Source organism: Heptranchias perlo, chromosome 1, assembly GCF_035084215.1.
Source record: "Heptranchias perlo isolate sHepPer1 chromosome 1, sHepPer1.hap1, whole genome shotgun sequence".
Lineage (NCBI taxonomy): Eukaryota > Metazoa > Chordata > Chondrichthyes > Hexanchiformes > Hexanchidae > Heptranchias > Heptranchias perlo.
The window spans coordinates 25,618,298-25,636,971 of record NC_090325.1 but is presented as its reverse complement, the minus strand read 5'-3'; the positions used below and the strand labels follow the sequence as shown (position 1 = coordinate 25,636,971).

General features: G+C 42.2%; 1 protein-coding gene across 1 annotated transcript; it reads left to right on the top strand.

Moving 5' to 3' along the window:
• The first annotated feature begins 421 nt into the window (after positions 1-421).
• On the top strand, positions 422-4,531 carry nkx1.2lb (NK1 transcription factor related 2-like,b). The gene is made up of 2 exons (XM_067994372.1): positions 422-875; positions 3,639-4,531. The coding sequence occupies exons 1-2, from the start codon at positions 422-424 to the stop codon at positions 4,529-4,531; spliced, it is 1,347 nt and encodes a 448-aa protein (XP_067850473.1).
• The last annotated feature ends 14,143 nt before the right edge of the window (positions 4,532-18,674 follow it).

The window sequence follows — 18,674 nt, the reverse complement described above, 5'->3', positions numbered from 1 at the left end:
TTATTTAAAGAAAGCGCCACCCCACCCGCCCCCTCCCAAATAAGGCTATTTAGATGCTTTCCAGATGAGTGGAAGTGTGAAAAAGACCTGACAGCCAAGTATATCACAGGCAACATCATCCGTCTCTCTCTGTGATGTAGATTAGAGGCTATTAGGGGCAAGGGATTAATTTGTAGCCAATTACAAAACGTTGCTGAATATGAATGCATAAATAACATGCAGTCTGGCGTGTGTGTGGGGCAGAAATGTCTAGGGAGAGTCCTAGGGGAGACAGTGAGGACCTTCTGAGGATCAGTAACACTTTGTGACTTCACGTTAACACCCTTGATCGACGCCAGGGGTGGATGGGATTCAAAGATTTGACTGTGTACATTACAGCAATATTTTTTTTAAAGACTATTAAATAGCTTTTTGGGGAGTCATGAATGTGAATAGAGAAAAGGTTCAGCCCGCTGATATCTCCTTACCATCAGCGGCGGTGGCAGATCCGATGTCTTGCACCATCCACACTGAAGCCATGGATGTGAATGGGGACCAGAGGCTCCCAGGCAATGATCTAGCTGCTTTTTCCTGCCCCGCCAGCCGGGAGAGACAAGGGGACACACAGGGCATCTCTGGCCAAGAAGCAGTGGTCGTGGTCCCTGCTCCAACTAGCAACAACAGGACCACCTCTTTCTCGGTCTTGGACATTCTGGACCCCAACAAATTTAACAGCAGCAAACGCCGGCAGTGCAGCATTCTCTACAGAGCCGGCAGCGAGTACACAGTGGCAGCGACGGGGGAAAGGGCTGCAGATGCTTTTTGTGAAATTGCAGATCAGAAAACGATAAACGATAGCGGTTTGGACACATGCAAGAAGTCAACTGACATAATCAGTAAGTATCTCGGTCCTGTACGCTATTTTTTTACGCCCCCACACACAAGTGTTGCTGTAAGTTTTGCGCTAATGTGCCAAAGTAAAAAGTGATGCTTAAAACACGAGACAACCGCGATCAGGTAAATAAACACGACCCGTAGTCCTTACCCACGCCCTCGTGTGTTTATAGCCGAAATCCGCTGTCAGTAATGAATTGTGATTGCAGACGCTTTAATAACCAAACAGCGTTTTTTTAAGGTAAGGTTTTAACAGTCGATGATGCCTATGGAAAACTCGCAGGTATGGTTACACTTGCAAGTCTGTTAAGTATTGTAAGTAACAACGGGAACACATCTCCTTTCAAAATGATCTTTAAAAATCTTAATTGCGTGAGTTCATGTTGATTTGGAAGGGTTTGTGATTTTCAAGACGTTTAAGGGTTGTGATAGATTTTGCAAGCCAATATCGTTTATCATATTAATAAATCAGTTCCTAGCACCCACCATATGATTATGTGTAATTACCTTTGTATAATTCGATGCCTCTTATGTTGCATTTGGCTAGTCTCTTTTTAAAGAGGTCGCTTGCCAGAAATAAATAGGAATCGCTGCCGTTTAAAGGCGCTTTATCCAATCTTTCAAAGACATCTCTGGAGTTTATCCTTCATGCTTTGGGCGACAGATTCAATTTTCTCTCTCCCCTTCGGTTTTTAGGACGAATCAGACTAATTGTGACAAAACGCTAGTTATCTCTAGAAAAACAATTAAATTTCTTCGATTACATTTAAGGTAAAATGTGCTTAGCAGCGTTAAAGAGCTCTTATAATGGCGAAAATCGCCCCAGAGTGGCATGTTGGGCTGGGGTGATCGATATCCTATTATCGAATTCTGCATATCTCTTTCAAACAGCTTGCAAACACTCCTAAAACGTCTAAATTATAGGGTCAAAATTCGGATAATTACTCGATTAAAACGTATTACAGTTATTAGTGGCTGCTATTGATCGTGTATTGCTTTCGACCCAGACTCCAGATTGCAACCTGCACACGTCTTTCAAAAAATGTACTAACTTTCTTCCCACTAATCTGGTGACATTCGAGGACAGAAAGACACGAATCATCGAACAGCACTTTCCTTAAACTTGAAAGTAACAAACTGTAAAAACAAGGCACTGCCCAATACAATACGTGTTATCTCGAAGTCAGTCCTTACACACATTATGATCCAGGTGTATCATTCTCTTAAAGTTTGAGGCTGCACCGTTATTATTTAGATCAAATGGAGCATGCTGTATACAAAGTAGGCAGACGAACCTCAAATTAAAATAAGAATGCATTAGAAGGTCAGATTGTTAATTGCGGCAGTTCCCATGGGACAGTTTCTATAATGCACATAACACGCTGCACGTTGCCCATGTTTGGATGCTGATTAAATGACGGGAGGGGAAACATAAACACTCTAGAAAGCAGGAGTTTAAAGGAAAGAACGGGTCCCTTCCTGTGACCGTGTGTAATTTCTATTAAAAGTGGTAAATGTTTTTAAGTGCTTTATTATTTTCCCCAAGTCTGTCTAATGAGGCCTTAATATGATCACAATTAATGTAAGTGTCCTGCAATTAGTTTCTGTAATAGACGGAATCCCCTTACAGACACCAATTGAGTTTAATTAGCACAGCTTTATATCTTTTAGGGTTTTTTTCATAAACAGGTCACTTGTACAGTAACTGTTATATGGAAGTGTTACTGTAGAAACGATACAAACGCGTGCGGTCGAGTACTTATCGTCAATGTACACAACATTCTTATTAAATAGTTATAAATAATTATATTGTCATTAGCACTTAAACAATTTGGCGTAGGTACAGATTTTTATACATATATAGAGAGACAAATTAAATGGCAGGTATATTCGGGTTATACATAGGCGGATGATCCTCAGAAAGTCGATACCCGCTTTATTCTAACCAAAGTATGTCACACACTATTGGGATACCGGAGCTGTGGTTATTCAGCCCACTTTCGCAAATGACACCCAGAAAAAGCTGAATGTGTATCTATATACCCTGATCAACTCTTAAGTTCTCATTTCGTCACTTTCCTGGACGAAACAAGGAAGAGATAAACAAAACAAAAAGTCTGTTGAAATTAAGTAATCTACATATTTTCTTCAATTTTCCATCACAGTTTTAATAATAGTCTCCTTTTCCGTGTTAACTGTAGATTATTATTTGCTTTCAGAAATAGAACTTTTAAAACTTTTTTTAAAAATCTGGCAAAGCCAATTCCAATGTTATCTGGAATTGACAGGGCTCCTTTAAATTCAATAGAAAAGTTGTCACCGGGTTAATATATTATGTATAGATATTTATATCATACACGGCGTTTAATATTTAAGACAACCTGACCTTTTGACAATAATAAGTTGGGTTCGAATTCTGAGTACATTAATATTTTAATTACAGGTCAGAGAGTCATGTTTAAAAATGAGATGCGAAATCAAATATTACAGCACAGATTGGTGTGTTTATAAGTTTTAATTTCTCATGTGATGTGTTTTAAATTTTGGTTTTGAAGTTAAATGCACTTTTTTTAGAAAAAGGAGCAATAATTTCTTCAGAAATAATGACAAAATATTCCGATTTTAGAATAAAATGTTCAAAAGAGAGACTTTATTTGCTTATCCTTTCGTCTTCGGTGCGCTGTACAAATATTGGTATCTAATCCTCTGCGTTTTCTATTTCTCGCTCTCTCTCCCTCTTTTTTTTCTCCCTCCTCCCCCCCCAGAAGATGGAGATTTCCTAGACAGTTACAAAGCTGAGGAATGTGAGAAGGACTTTTGCCGGAGTTCAGAGACCGACCATAGCAGCAGCAGCAGCGAGACCCCGCGGCAGGAAGAAGCCGAGGAGTACAGCGAAGATAGCGGTGGTGGGAGAAGAGCAGGCGGAGGAGGAGGAGGCACCCTGGCCGCTGCAGGGGAGAGGATGTCCGGGGTGGAGGGAGATGAGGAGGAAGAGGAGGAGGAGGAGGAAGAAGAAGAGGAGGAGGAGGTGGGAGAGGATGGAGGAGGAGGAGGAGGAAGTCTGAGCCCTCACTGCCCTCCAATCCAGCCGCAATCCCAGCAGCAGCCCCAGCAGCAGAGCCAGTCCCAGCAGCACAAGAGCAAGAGGAAGCGCAGCGGGTCGGACGCCAAGTCGGGCAAACCCCGCCGGGCTCGCACCGCTTTCACCTACGAGCAGCTGGTGGCGCTGGAGAACAAGTTCAAGTCGACCCGCTACCTGTCGGTGTGCGAGCGCCTCAACCTGGCTCTGTCCCTCAGCCTCACCGAGACCCAGGTCAAGATCTGGTTCCAGAACCGCAGGACCAAGTGGAAGAAGCAGAACCCCGGGGCGGACACCAGCGCTCCCACCGGCGGAGGAGGAGGCGGAGGAGGTGGTGGTGGGGGACTCGGGCCGAGCTTGGGCGGACCATCGGGGGGTCACCACGGCGGCCTCAGCCCCATGGGCGCGTCCTCTCCCGTCGGTGGCCCGCTCTCCATGCACTCGGCTTACCAGAGCCCCAGCGGTCTGGTGTGCGCCGCCCAGTTGCCCTTCCTGTCCTCCCCCGCCGCCGTGCTCTCCCCCTTCATGCTCAGCTCGCAGACTTACGGGGCTCCGGCTTTCTACGCGCCGCACTTATAATAAAAAGATTAAAGAGCGAAAAAAAAAATTTCCCCCTAAAACCACACCACAACAATAAAAAAAAAACCCCAAACTAACTACAAATCAAAAAACAAAAGTAACCGCAGCGGTAGGTCAGATCCTTTAAAAAGGCAACATCAGCCCTACATTATGGGATTAAAACCCCAAATAACCCTCGCTGTTTACTTACTGTGCCAATGGGAGATCTGTAACACAAGTCAGGATTTGCCTTGCTGATCAATAGAACTGCAACACTCACCCAAATATCCAATATAAACACTTTATACTTACCTTTATTTTGGTGTCACCGATGTTTATCTTAACGCAGCTGCAACACAAGAATTGTTAAATATTTTCTCCACATTATTTAACTTTTTTTTTAACTGAGCACTTTTGCACTAAACCAATCCCAATCTGATATTTATCAAAAAAAAGTCGGATTCGTCCACTGCATGAATAAAAAACTTATATCTCATTTTTTTTCTTAATTGGGATATTAATACCGTAATGTGGGTAACCGGGAGCCTAACCCTCAACATTTAAACAATTTGGTATATTTATGTGTGTCGCTGCTCGTGTTACTTTACGAATTTAGGATTTTTTTTTAAAAAGCACCCGATTATTCATCGCGATGGCAGAAATACAGCAGAATTACAGGGATTGTAACACGGAAATTCCTTTGCATCCACCAAAAAACAAATTGGTGTTTTCTGTTGTAATAAAACTTCGTTCGTCAAGAAAAAACAATCGAACGCGTTTTTCAATTTGAAAATAACACCCCCCCAAAAAAAATTCTATTATTCGTAACAAAAAAAAACTTTATTCCTGGCGTGTTCTAGATTTTCAGACTAAGTGTGGTACAAGGAAGGGGGCGACATCCCATAAAACTGGATGTTGCCTTTTATTTGCAGAGAATCGGTACTCCTTTCTCAGCCCCAAAATAATGGAATACTTTTGCAATTGGATAAATTCTCAGAAGTTTATAGAGAGATTGTGGAATTTCAGGAATTCCTTCGGCACAACTGTTCCAGGTCTTTTCAAGGGGACGTGGAGAAAGATTCTCTCTGGGAATTGTTCATGTAGAATATCGGTCACCTCCGCCTCTACGGTTTCCAGTACTTTTTAAGTGAGTTGTTGAAATAAATAGGGTTAATTTTGGATATCTTAACAGTCCCCCGTAAACAACGTGAAATAAGAATATTGTATCTTTAACTGCAACGAAAGCCTTGTATAGTGTGCAGGGAGTGCAGGTTATTATTTAAAGGATGAAACTAGAAATTTCTGGGCACAGAAAAGAAAAGCTGAGAATTGATTCACCAACCTTCCCTCTCCCCCTCTGTATTTTTTTTGTTAATCTTTACAGATCAGGTTTTACATTAATCACAACCTGTAATATTACACCCGATTCGCGTATCTCTCTCGGTTATTATATGAAATTTAATTTATTTTTGTAAATTATGTTAATACGATTAAACGAGAAATTTTGCAAATTTTCCTGGTGCTAAAAATGGACTCTGAAGCATTTGATTTTGAACTCAGATTGTGTTATCCTCTTAATCCTGGTAGATTGGAGATTTCCGAATATATGGTAGGCAGCTCCCAGCAGAGGCTGAAGCTTTTGACTGAAGCTCCTTTTACTCAATGGGAAGAAAATCAATAGTGAAGAATTTCTATGTATGTTTTCAGGCAATCACCCCTCCCCTCCGCGTTATTGTGAGGGTCAGTACATTATACTTCTATCTAAAGCCGACAACTAATAAACAGCGCTTGTTTTGATTCCATGTCAGAGATTTTCGGAAGTTGTAATGAGGCTCTAAAAAATGTTACCGAAGAGGGAAAAAAAACGCTTTTTTAATGTTTTAATCTCATAGTAATCCGTGTGATTCCATCAAAAGGAAGAGTAAACTCCCCCGAGTTTTAAACTGGAAACTTTCCCCGTGTTCTCTAACAACCTGCCCTCAGTACAGAGGGAGGATTGCCTCAAAACATCATCTGAACTTGGAATAACTGGATGAAACTTGTTGGTCTCACCGATTGTTACCCTTGGCTTATATTTATTTGGTGCAGTCTGCCTGAAATGGTTTCCAATTCTTAATGGATTGATCTTTATGAAACCCACTGGATACCCGAACATCATTACTATTGATTATTGTATTACTATTATTTTATTATTGTAATATTATTGTTCGTCTCCTGTAAAATGTGTTAGGAAACACCCAACTTCAGTCTCAGGGTACATAATTTACAAAAGTGGCAGTTCTGTATATTGTTGACAGAGAATGCTTTCTCTTGTGAAATCATTATTATCCATTACTTGAATTATTGTTTAGAAGATAAAGTAGCCGTTTAGTCCATGAACCGAGGGACTGGATAAGGAAAATCAACCAGTCCTAAACATCGTTCACAATCTTCTTTTAAAAAGGCGTGAAATGGAGAATAGTAACAAAACAAATACACACACACAAAAATCAGAAACGGATCTGAGATTTTTTTCTTTTACTTACCTTGTATATTTATGATGTTCTATAGTTGAATTTGTAATTGATGTAACTTATGAGAGAATGGTACTCCGAAATTATATGGCTAATTAACGAACGAGCACTTTGGTAGTTGAAATACTTTAAATGAACAATCAATAAACTGAGTCTATGCTAATCACCCTGTTTGCTTATTGTATTTTAGTGAGTGTGCACATACCATACAATATATTTGATACATGTAAAAGCTATTTCCATATTCTATCAACAATTTGCACCGTTGTCAAAGGTACTGACTTTATCGTTTATTAAAATGCCACCTTTTGTTTTGTAAATAATAGATGTTAATGAGATTTAGTGATTCCCTGAGCATTCGGGTCTTCCCATTTTACACTGTTTCTGACCACCTAGCCGTGTTCTTTCTCCTCCATTTTATGGTAAATCTTTTTACTTGCGTTTTTTAATGCCCTCTTGTGAATTGACGTTACATCTTGGGGTCATAATTCCATTCCTTTCCTGGCTCTCCTTTCCCACTCCCTTTATTTGTCAGCCCTGCACACTTTATCGGCTCGCGTCTTTCAAAGTTACAAAAAAGGGGTTTGGGGGAAGTCAAGATTGGAATATGAAAGGGGAATTAGGAACGGGCATTCACCAACATTCCTTCCATATTTTATAGTAAACATCATTTCTACGTTAACTTCACTTTCATTTTCATTCCTTTCCGCCAGATTTATCATAATTTCATTCATAAGAACTTTTCTGCTTCATCTCCTTTATTCAAATAACCCTTTCTTTTCCCGACTCTTCGATTGCTTTCTCCCTTTCCCATTAACGTTTTATTTCCCAATCTGTCACACTCTGTAGTTTCTTTTTCATATTTTAACGTGCTTTCATTTCGCCATTAACATGTCAAATTTATTGTCAACCTAACTTATTTGAGATAAAAACACTTTCTGGCAAAAGACAAGGATTAAGTTTCAGTAATAAAAAGAGAGAGAATATGCCCAGTAAAATTCCTCAATTATTTGAAAGGATTTCAGTTCTAAAGACCTTCCTGATCAATATGTGATTGTTGTTGTCACAGGTGATTTTTGAGCTCTTGAAATTTCCATTATGTGGGAAACGATGCTGGCGCGCCTCCTTTTTCTTAATTTAAGGAGACTTCCATAAAAGTACAAGCCCCGAGAGTCGTGTCACCAGTACAATTTACTGTACTCCCAACAGTTGGTACAGTAGCTTGTTTTGTGACGATATTGAATGATGTCTTTCTAATCCTATTAACTGTTTGTCCTTGTTTGCTTTCCTGAGTGATGGTTTTTTGACAACCTTTTCTGCGACTCTTGACACATGAAACGTGAGGAAGTTATAACGTCTGACACAAAAATTACATCTCTTCACATAAATTGATATTTTGAAATGTAAATTGGCTAATGAAAAAAGTTGTCCTGTACGAATACTGTACTTAAAACGTCTGCTGCCGCTGTAGCGATGGCCAACAGAGGGCTCCCTTCAGGCCAGCCCTCCACCACTTCAATACACACCAAAGCTTTTGGTCACCTTGACATTATTTTCGCGTGAAAAAAATACATAATTATATGAATAATTTTTTTTACTCTGAGTAGTCTTTTCCAGAAATTTTAAAAAATGAATGCTAGAAATCTGAAATTAAAACAGAAAACGCTAGAAATCCCCAGCAAGCCAATGAACATCATCAGCAGCAACAACATTGCATTTATATAGCCCAGAATTTGCTGTAGTCGGTCAACGAACCGTTACCATTGTTAGTTTTAGACTTGCCTCTGTCCACTTAATCTCCATGATATTTTGCACTGCAAATTGCTGGAAGTGCGAAATGGAAACGGTACAGAAAATGAAATAAAGAGAGGGAAAGAAAGATTGGAGTAACAGAGAAAAAAAGAGACTAAAAGAAAAAGTTTTAAAAATTAACTTCAAAATGTTTTTTTAAAATTCTCCAGAAACAATTAAAACCTGAAGGAATGAGATTCCACACTTGTAATAGTTCGTTTTCAGTGCCAGAGAGGTTGACTGGCAGTAATTAACACTTATCACATCGTTAAAAGTGTACTTAGACTGAAATGAACAAGCCCTAACTTTCTGTGGCGAGTTTAGTTTGTATCTCCCATGCAAATACAGGAACTTCACCCGGTTCAATGCATTTCACTGATGATTCAGACAGCAAGATGCCATTTTCGCAAAGCTAAAGGTGGAGCGGTGCATCTCGGACAGCAACTTTTGGATTTCTTCGTTTAACCGTTCATCTGCCCTCCCCTGAAGTTGCTGTTTGATTTGTGCATAAATAATGGGGAGCGCCATTAGCCTCACTGTTATTTTGACAGCAAATTCTGGGCCATTGTGTTTTTAACGTAGAAAACAACCCAAGGCACTTCACAGAAGCGTAATCTGAAAGAGAAAGATAGGTTAATGTTTCAGGTGCTATCCTTCATTAAAATCATTCACAGTTTCTACATATACTTTTTAATTCTACTTTATAATGTTCATATGCTTTAGTCTCCAGTAACACAGTAATTAAAATATTGGCAGTAAACTTACAAATATTGTGGTTCTATCCCCCAGTAAACTGTCAATTGCACATATAAGCCTCAGCTTTGCAATCCTAGTAAAAGATGTGTTGGGAACGGCTGATTGGCTGTGTGGGCCAAACTAGCTCATGGTGCACTGAGGTGACTGTGTCCAATTTTGCAGGCTCAGTTCATTTGAATAATTAGCATAACCGTCCTCAACCCCTCTGCCCTTGCAAACTCCCTTTGCTCTGCAAAACCTTTGAACATGTTGTCATCTCCCAGATCCAAGCCCATCTCTCCCACAACTCTCAATTTCAATCCCTCCATCAGCCTCATCCCTCACACAGCAGCGATACGGCCCTGACTAAAGCCATCAATGACAATCTCTGACTGTGATTGGGTACATGTATTTGAAGACAGCATGGTGGAGAGAAAATACATGGTGCCACAGTGTAATAGAATGAAAATGTGATCCCCTCCCCTCTTCTGTTCCAATCTTAAGAGTGCAGTACAGGGAGGTGCCAATTGGAGGCCAATCACAATTTTGTGCTGGTAATTTATTTACAATGTAGGCATCTCAACCTCCTCCAGCACAAGTTTCCATAGCCTCAGTCACAACTGTGCCAGGATCTGCAGGAGGTGACATGCAAGTGATTCACAAGCTGCTCCCACATGTGCTAGATGCTGATTCAAGAGTGGGAGTGATACAAACCTTGGAATAGGTTACCTTCCCCCCCTATCATTCAGGAAAGAATCTTTTTTTTAACATGGAAAAGGACAAGGAGCAATCTAGGGTAAAAAATACTTAATTGGAGGAGGGCCAATTTCAGTGGGATGAGAACGGATCTAGCCCGGGTAAATTGGAATCAAAGATTGGCAGGCAAAACTGTAATTGAATAGTGGGCAGCCTTTAAAGAGGCGATGGGTCGGGTACATTTCTAGGTACATTTCGACGAGGGGGAAAGGTAGGGCAACTAAAGCCTGAGCTCCCTGGATGACAAAAGAGATAGAAAGTAAGATGAAGCAGAAAACAGATGTCAGGTTGATAACACAAATGAGAACCAGGCTGAATATAGAAAGTTCAGAGGGGAAATGAAAAAGGAAATAAGAGGGGCAAAGAGAGAGTATGAGAATAGACTGACGACTAACATAGAAGGGAATGCAAAAGCCTTCTATAGGCATGTAAACAGTAAATAGGTAGTAAGAGGAGGGGTGGGACCAATTAGGGACCAAAAAGGAGATCTACACATGGAGGCAGAGAGCATGGCTGCGGTACGAAATGAATACTTTGCATCTGTCTTTACCAAGGAAGAAGAAGCTGCCAAAGTCACAGTAAAAGAAGAGGTAGTTGAGATACAGGATGGACTAAAAATTGATAAAGAGGAGGTATTAGAAAGACTAGCTGTACTTAAAGTAGATAGCTCACCCGGTGTGGATGGGATACATCCTAGGTTGCTGAGGGAAGTAAGGGCAGAAATTGCGGAAGTACTGGCAATGAGCTTCCAAACATCCTTAGTTACGAGGGTAGTGCCAGAGGACAGGAAAATTGCAAATGTTACACCCTTGTTCAAAAAACAGCGTAAGGATAAACCCAGCAACTACAGGCCAGTCAGTTTTATCTCGGTGGTGAGGAAACTTTTAGAAACAATAATCTGGGACAAAGTTAATTGTCACTTGGACAAGTATGGATTAATTAAAGAAAGCCAGCATGGATTTGTTAAAGGCAAATTGTGTTTAACTAACTTGATTGAGTTTTTAATGAGGTAACAGAGAATGTTGATGAGGGCAATGCAGTTGATGTTGTGTATATGGACTTTCAAAAGGCGGTTGATAAAGTGCCACATAATAGCCTTGTCATCAAAGTTGAAGCCCAAGGAATAAAAGGGGCAGTGGCAGCATGGATACGAAATTGGCTCAGTGACAGGAAACAGAGAGTAGTGGTGAACGGTTGTTTTTTACTGGAGGAAGGTGTACAGTGGTGTTCCCTAGGGGTTGGTATTAGGATCACTGCTTTTTTTGATATATATTAATGACTTGGACTTGGGTGTAAAGGGCACAATTTAAAAATTTTCAGATGACACAAAACTTGAAAGGGTAGTGAACAGTGAGGAGGATAGGGATAGACTTCAAAAGGATATAGACAGGCTGGTGGAATAGCCGGACATGTGGCAGATGAAATTTAACGCAGAAAGGTGCAAAGTGATATATTTTGGTAAGAAGAACGAGGAGAGGCATTATACATTAAAGGGTACAATTCTAAAAGGGGTACAGGAACAGAGAGATCTGGGGGTATATGTGCACAAATCTTTGAAAGTGGCAGGGCAGGTTGAGAAAGCGGTTAAAGAAGCATATTGGATCCTGGGCTTTATAAATAGAGTCATAGAGTACAAAAGCACGGAAGTTATGATGAACCTTTATAAAACATTGGTTCGGCCACAACTGGAGTATTGAGTCCAGTTCTGGGCACCATACTTTAGGAAGGATGTGAAGGCCTTAGAGAGGGTGCAGAAGAGATTTACTAGAATGATTCCAGGGATGAGGGACTTCAGTTACGTGGATAGACTGGAGAAGCTGGGGTTGTTCTCCTTAGAACAGAGAAGGTTGAGAGGAGATTTGATAGAGGTATTCAAAATCATGAAGGATCTAGATAGAGTAGATAGAGAGAAACTGTTCCCATTGGCGGAAGGGTCAAGAACCAGAGGAAATAGATTTAAAGTGATTGGCAAAAGAGCCAAAGGTGACATGAGGAAAAACTTTTTTACACAGCGAGTGGTTAGGATCTGGAATGCACTGCCCGAGGGGGTGGTGGAGGCAGATTCAATCATGGTTTTCAAAAGGGAACTGGATAAATACTTGAAAGGAAAAAATTTGCAGGGCTATGGGGGAGTGGGACTAGCTGGATTGCTCTTGCAGAGTGCCGGCATAGACGCAACAGGCCAAATGGCCTCCTTCCATGCTGTAACCATTCTATGATTCCATGAACATAAATAGAAATATTTCTGCTGCTGGGTTTACCATTTTAATTGCTGTTCGAACAGAGATTTGTAAAGTATTTTTGTGCAACCTGAATGCACTGCTGCAATGTGTGTGTGTCTATAAATGATAGTGTCTATTGGAGGAGCATCTCGTCCATATGGAAGGAACAGTGACACGTAACAAGTTGCAAAATTTAACGTGGCATTTACTATGAAGTGGCATTGTTGTTCTGAACATAAATAGAACTTAAAGATTATGACACTAAGATACATCAGGTTCGGGGAATATTGGGTAAAGTGTAAGAACATGAAGACAATGCCTCACTAGGTGCATGTCTAAGATTTATCCATAGTATGCGAGACATTGTTGAGTTGGCCAATCTCACTGTAGTCTTGTGCTTGTTTCATCAGATGAGAGGAGACAGATTAGTTGGACATAGGTTCATTTCCATAATTTCCTCTACAGTGAGTTCCTGTTCTCGGTGTTGATGTCTGGGGGAAACCCATAGCACCAGCCAGGTGCATCTCCACAGGCTGGGACAATTGTAGGGGAGTCACCATGGGCTCCTCTGGCACACATTAGTGTTGATTATCATGTGTGGTGGACATCAGGCAGATGATGGGCAGAAAAATGGGGATGTCTCCATGACGGTACCAGCGAGATGCCTCAACTGTTTTCATGGTTGGGCCTCATTTTAATATTCACGGTGAGGCACCATTGTATTTGGGGTGATGAATAGCAGCTCGCCGAGCAGAGAGGGCAGGAAAGCTGGTGGCTCATCTGTGGAATTTTCTGATTGAGGTGGGAGCGGAGGGGGCGGCCTGGGCGGGATGATTTCTGTATGGCCAGAGGAGCATTAAACAAACACCATTAATGCTCCTCCTGGTCCTACAAAGATCATTAAACAAACTTACCATTAATTTTTTCAGAGCAGCCTCTAGTGGTCCCATTAAGCACCACTGGTTAGGTTGCTCCATGTAGAGTTCCACTGAGTGGGACTTAGGTAGCACGTGTGCCACCTATTGTAACTCTAAAATGGCATTGGGGTCCTATGCATGTCGGCGGCAATGCGGGGGTGGGGGGGGGGTGGTGGTGTGTGGTGGGGGGGAGAGTCATTTTTTAGTGAATTTGATTTTAGTACTGCCATTTACCTATTGAAAAGCAGATAAGTAGAGGGATCAGAATTGTCCCCATTATGACCCTTTCACATACTCCTGAATACTCAAATCATATAGTGCTCTGGTCAGATCACACCATACATATTCTATACAGCTCTGCTCACTGAGACTGAAAGGTTATCTTATAGAGTGGTATATAAGATAGTAAACAGTTTAGAAAAAGTAGATCTGAAAAATAGCTTCAAACTAAAGCATAGAATCATAGAATCATGGAATCATAGAAAGGTTATAGCATGGAAGGAGGCCATTCGGCCCATCGAGTCTGCGCCGGCTCCATGCAAGAGCAATCTAGCTAATCCCACTCCCCCGCCCTTTCCCCGTAGCTCTGCAAATTTTTTCCTTTCAAGTACTTATCCAGTTCCCTTTTGAAGGCCATGATTGAATCTGCCTCCACCACTCCCTCGGGCAGTGCATTCCAGATCCTAACCACCCACTGTGTAAATAAGTTTTTCCTCATGTCACCTTTAGTTCTTTTGCCAATCACCTTAAATCTATGTCCTCCGGTCCTTGACCCTTCCACTAATGGGAAAAGTTTCTCTCTATCTACTCTTTCTAGACTCTTCATGATTTTGAATGCCTCTATCAAATCTCCTCGCAACCGTCTCTGTTCCAAGGAGAACAACCCCAGCTTCTCCAGTCTATCCACGTAACTGAAGTCCATCATCCCTGGAATCATTCTATTAAATCTCTTCTGCACCCTCTCTAAGGCCTTCACATCTTTCCTGAAGTGCGGTGCCCAGAACTGGACATAACATGCGTGACAGAAGAAAAAGGGGGACACAAGTTCAGACTAACAAATAAAATTTAGGATTAGTGTCAAAAAGTCTACTTCACACAACGGGATGGATTTGTGGGTAGAGCAGAGATGACCCCTTCAAACAACCTCTTCTTTTTCACCTACACCAGACTGTGATTTGTCAAAAATCAAGTGATCTACTGGTGATCTACTGGTATGGTACAAAAGATGATGACCCCAAATTTCCTTCAGGGTCTTCATGGAGGCTGTAATGGAGGCTGTAAAGAGGCGGGGCAGGTTGTCCATCTATTGAACAGGTGTGTCTCCGACCCCATTTGGAACTCCTGGGTCAAGCTTATTACCATGTTGGTGGGTGGGCTGGGAATGCAACTCCCATTTTTACAACTTATACTGGGGGAGAGGTTGGGAGGGGGAATGGGATGGAAGGCCTCAAACTTGTTGTTGCTGGGTATAAAAACCTGCAAGTGTCAGCCTTGGATCAGTGATAGCACTCTCGCCTATACTTCAAAAATACTTCATTGGCTATGAAGAATTTGGGACATCCCGAGGTCATGAAAGGCGCTATATAAATTCAAGTCTTTCTTTTGCAGCAGCTTAAGGGGGAAGTGACACTGGGCAGTTTCTTCTGAGTATTTTGGGGTAATTTACAGATGATTGTTGCTGATTTTTAACTTTTGTAATAAGGCCACCTGAAGGAGAAGAATGAATCCTGCAGAACTGCAAGAACGTTCCCCAGCAATGGCAGCACTCTCCCGAGGCAGGAGTTCCACCAGAGGCAACTGAGGGAAATGGCAGGAACAGCACCCCACAAGCAGCATGTTGCAAATTTCTCTGAGGCAGACCTGGATCCATTTAGGAACATAGGAACACAGGAACTGGAGTAGGCCATTCAGCCCCTCGTGCCTGCTCCGCCATTTGATAAGATCATGGCTGATCTGTGATCTAACTCCATATACCTGCCTTTGGCCCATATCCCTTAATTCCTTTGGTTGCCAAAATGCTATCTATCTCAGATTTAAATTTAGCAATTGAGCTAGTATCAATTGCCGTTTGCGGAAGAGAGTTCCAAACTTCTACAACGCTTTGTGTGTAGAGATGTTTTCTAATCTCGCTCCTGAAAGGTCTGGCTCTAATTTTTAGACTGTGCTCCCTACTCCTAAAATCCCCAACCAGCGGAAATAGTTTCTCTCTATCCACCCTATCTGCTCCCCTTAATATCCCTTGGAATACAAGGTAAAGGAGGGATGGCCTGCTGGGTGCCCATGCTAGGACACCGGGGAAGTAATTGGTGCCAGCCACGTGGAGGGAGGTGGCAGCGGCTGTGAGTGCCACTTCAGTGAGCCCCAGGCAACAGTACAATGCTGGAAGAAGTTTAATGACCTGCCATAGGAAGGCAAGGCGAGAGCACTGTGCACTCCCTTCCATATGCTCCCTGAATGCACTGTAGCACTATCTGTAACCATCCACTCCTCATCCTTACAGGATGGGCTGCAACAGAGTCATATAGTGTACACCATGGTTCTCTCGCGGCCTCACACTTCCACCTGGTACCTGCACATGGACTTTCCCCCACAAGCCTCATATGCAGGCAGCCACTTCCAACTCTCACCTCACATGTACGTGTAGCCTTTCAGCACTTGCCCTTCTTGTGACATTCACAGTCTACTGATAGCAGGGATCCATTGAATGTCTGGAGGAACACAGGCCTTCTATACTGTCCGCATTCTTCTTTCAGGAGAAGATGGCACACAATGCCTAGGAGAGGCAGGCCGCTGGGGAGGGGGGACCCCTTATTTGTGGCGGCCAACCACCTATTAGGAACCAACCATGGGAAGGCTCCACACTGGCAGTGAGAAATGGAAAAGTTGGAGGGTCTGGTAGGCATGTCTTCCCAGTGAATTGCTCTCCCAACTCCTGCTGCAGGAACTCAGGCTACTTTTCAACATATCAATTCTTGTTATTCCTTCTCCAATTCTGCCTTTCTTTGGCAGTGTGCCACCCAAATTTAGCTTCTCTTCCTCTTCTTCTGCAAATCAATCACAGCAAAAGGAAGCAGAGGAGGAGGAGGAGCAGGAGGAGGAAGATCAACCAGGCCCCTCTGCCCGCTGTCTCACCAATGCTGCCGTTCACCCTCTTTCTCCCACAAACCAGCCCAGACACATTCACCCAGGCAGATAAAGATTGTAGATATGGGGACTTTGCAATGGGAGTCAGAGGAGAGGGGAGTGCAAGAGGAGACTGCCGGTCCGCAGTAGAGGCCCAGGAGAGGGCTGAAAAGTCTGTGGACTCAGATATCGTGAGTCCTGCTCTGAAAAGAAGGATGCGCACATGCATCACACCTATGTGCAGACAATACGAATGATATCCCAGGATGTGCGGTAGGCGACAGAGGTCACAGTGGAGTCCACTACCATCATCATGGATGAACAGGGAAGCAAAGGATACACCTTGTTGCCAAAAAGCCATCCAGACACTTGCATGCCTTCACCAAAAAGAGCTGGCAGGCTGGACTGCCACAAGGTACTGGCTTCAAGACAGTTGCCAGAAAAGCAGATACTTACGTGCAAGATTTGTTCTTGCTGGTCACAGGCCAGCTGCACATTGATTGGAATCCCTTCCTGTTAAGGAAGTTCAAGGGGTTTATATATGGGACCGTATATATGGAACTATATGATGATGTAGGTCCCATCTATCGCCGCACTGTAAAATTGGGGAATTTAGCTGCATTGAAATTTGTTTGGCCCTGTCATACTAATGGTGTGTAGTCCCTGCTTTGTGAAACAGAGCACAGTGACCCGGTAGGTGCAGAAATGGACTGCACGTTGGCTAATATTGCACAAGTCCCAGGATCCAGTGGTATAAATAAATTGAGCACTGTTGTAAGTTTGTCTGCCACTGGCAGAGCCATGTATACATTGGTATCTGCTTTGCTGGTTTGGGTCTAGAAGGTGGCAATGGTCATCCAGCGCTCCCTTGATGAAGCACAGCTCTTTAATTATGATTTCGTGTCAAAACAGAATCACATAGAATTATGTAAAATTGCAGCATGGAAACAGGCCATTCAGCCCAACCAGTAGGTCTTGATGTTTATCCCCCACAAGAGCAGTATTCCCAATTCCTGCCCTCTTCCAAAATCCCTTTGTACCTTGGAAGTGGATTTCATATGTAGTGAAGATACATCAATTTCAGAATCAAATTAGCATTTCTACACCTGCCGTTGGTGTATGGACGTCTTTTATGGCACTTGTGGCCACACTTTGAGGTTTACCTGCTTTTAGATAGATTATACAGTACGTATAGATTATAAATTTAGGTGTATGAATATTTGCAATACAAAGTCACAAATTACATCCTCGTTGACTGTGACCATGGGGCATTATTCCACATTGTCCTCCTGGACCTCTCTGCAGCCTTTGACACAGTCGATCACACCTTCCTCCATCCAATGTATTAGGGTGAAATTCTGCTGACTATTATTTTCAAGAAATCATTAACATGCTTATTTTAGATAGATTTACAGTATTGTTAAAATAGTCATTCACAAAACTTGTTGAAACTGTTAAGCGTTAGGGAAAACAGTAAGAGCACCGTGAAACATACATAGAATTACATAGAATTTACAGCACAGAAACAGGCCATTTGGCCCAACTGCTCAATGCCGGTATTTATACTTCACATGAGCCTCCTCCCAACCTACTTCATCTCACCTTATCAGCATATCCTTCTATTCCTTTCCCCCTCATATACTTATTTAGCTTCCCTTTAATGCATCTGTGCTAGTTGCCTCAACTACTCCATGTGGTAACAAGTTCCACAGTCTAACCATTTTCTGGTAAAGAATCTGTTATAAAGCAATATAACAGAATAAATGGCTGGCTTCAGGCTCCAAACTGCTATAAAAAGACCAAAGGAGCAATCACTCTCCTGTCCCCAGGCTTCATATATCAGCGCTGTGGCAATACAAAGTGGAAACTGGTCTGACACAAAGGGGAGCTTTTGGCTACACATGTTTTAAATCAAGCCTATTTTACAAGGTTGAGAGTGCTTTTGGTTTGCACTACAGATGTCAGTGGGACAGTTCCCTGAACTGATGCATTGTGCACATGTGCAGTGCTCCTGAGTTTTCCGTTGTGATGGATACACAGTATATCCAAAAATATATACTACGTATAACAGGGTCTAAATTGGGCCATGTAGTGCCCGTTGTGTAGG

Bases quoted from the DNA above. Each gene is read 5' to 3' on its own strand.
- nkx1.2lb (XM_067994372.1), top strand. From the start codon at position 422: ATGAATGTGAATAGAGAAAAGGTTCAGCCCGCTGATATCTCCTTACCA. The intron at 876-3,638 runs GTAAGTATCTCG...CTCCCCCCCCAG, and splicing joins GAAGTCAACTGACATAATCA to AAGATGGAGATTTCCTAGAC.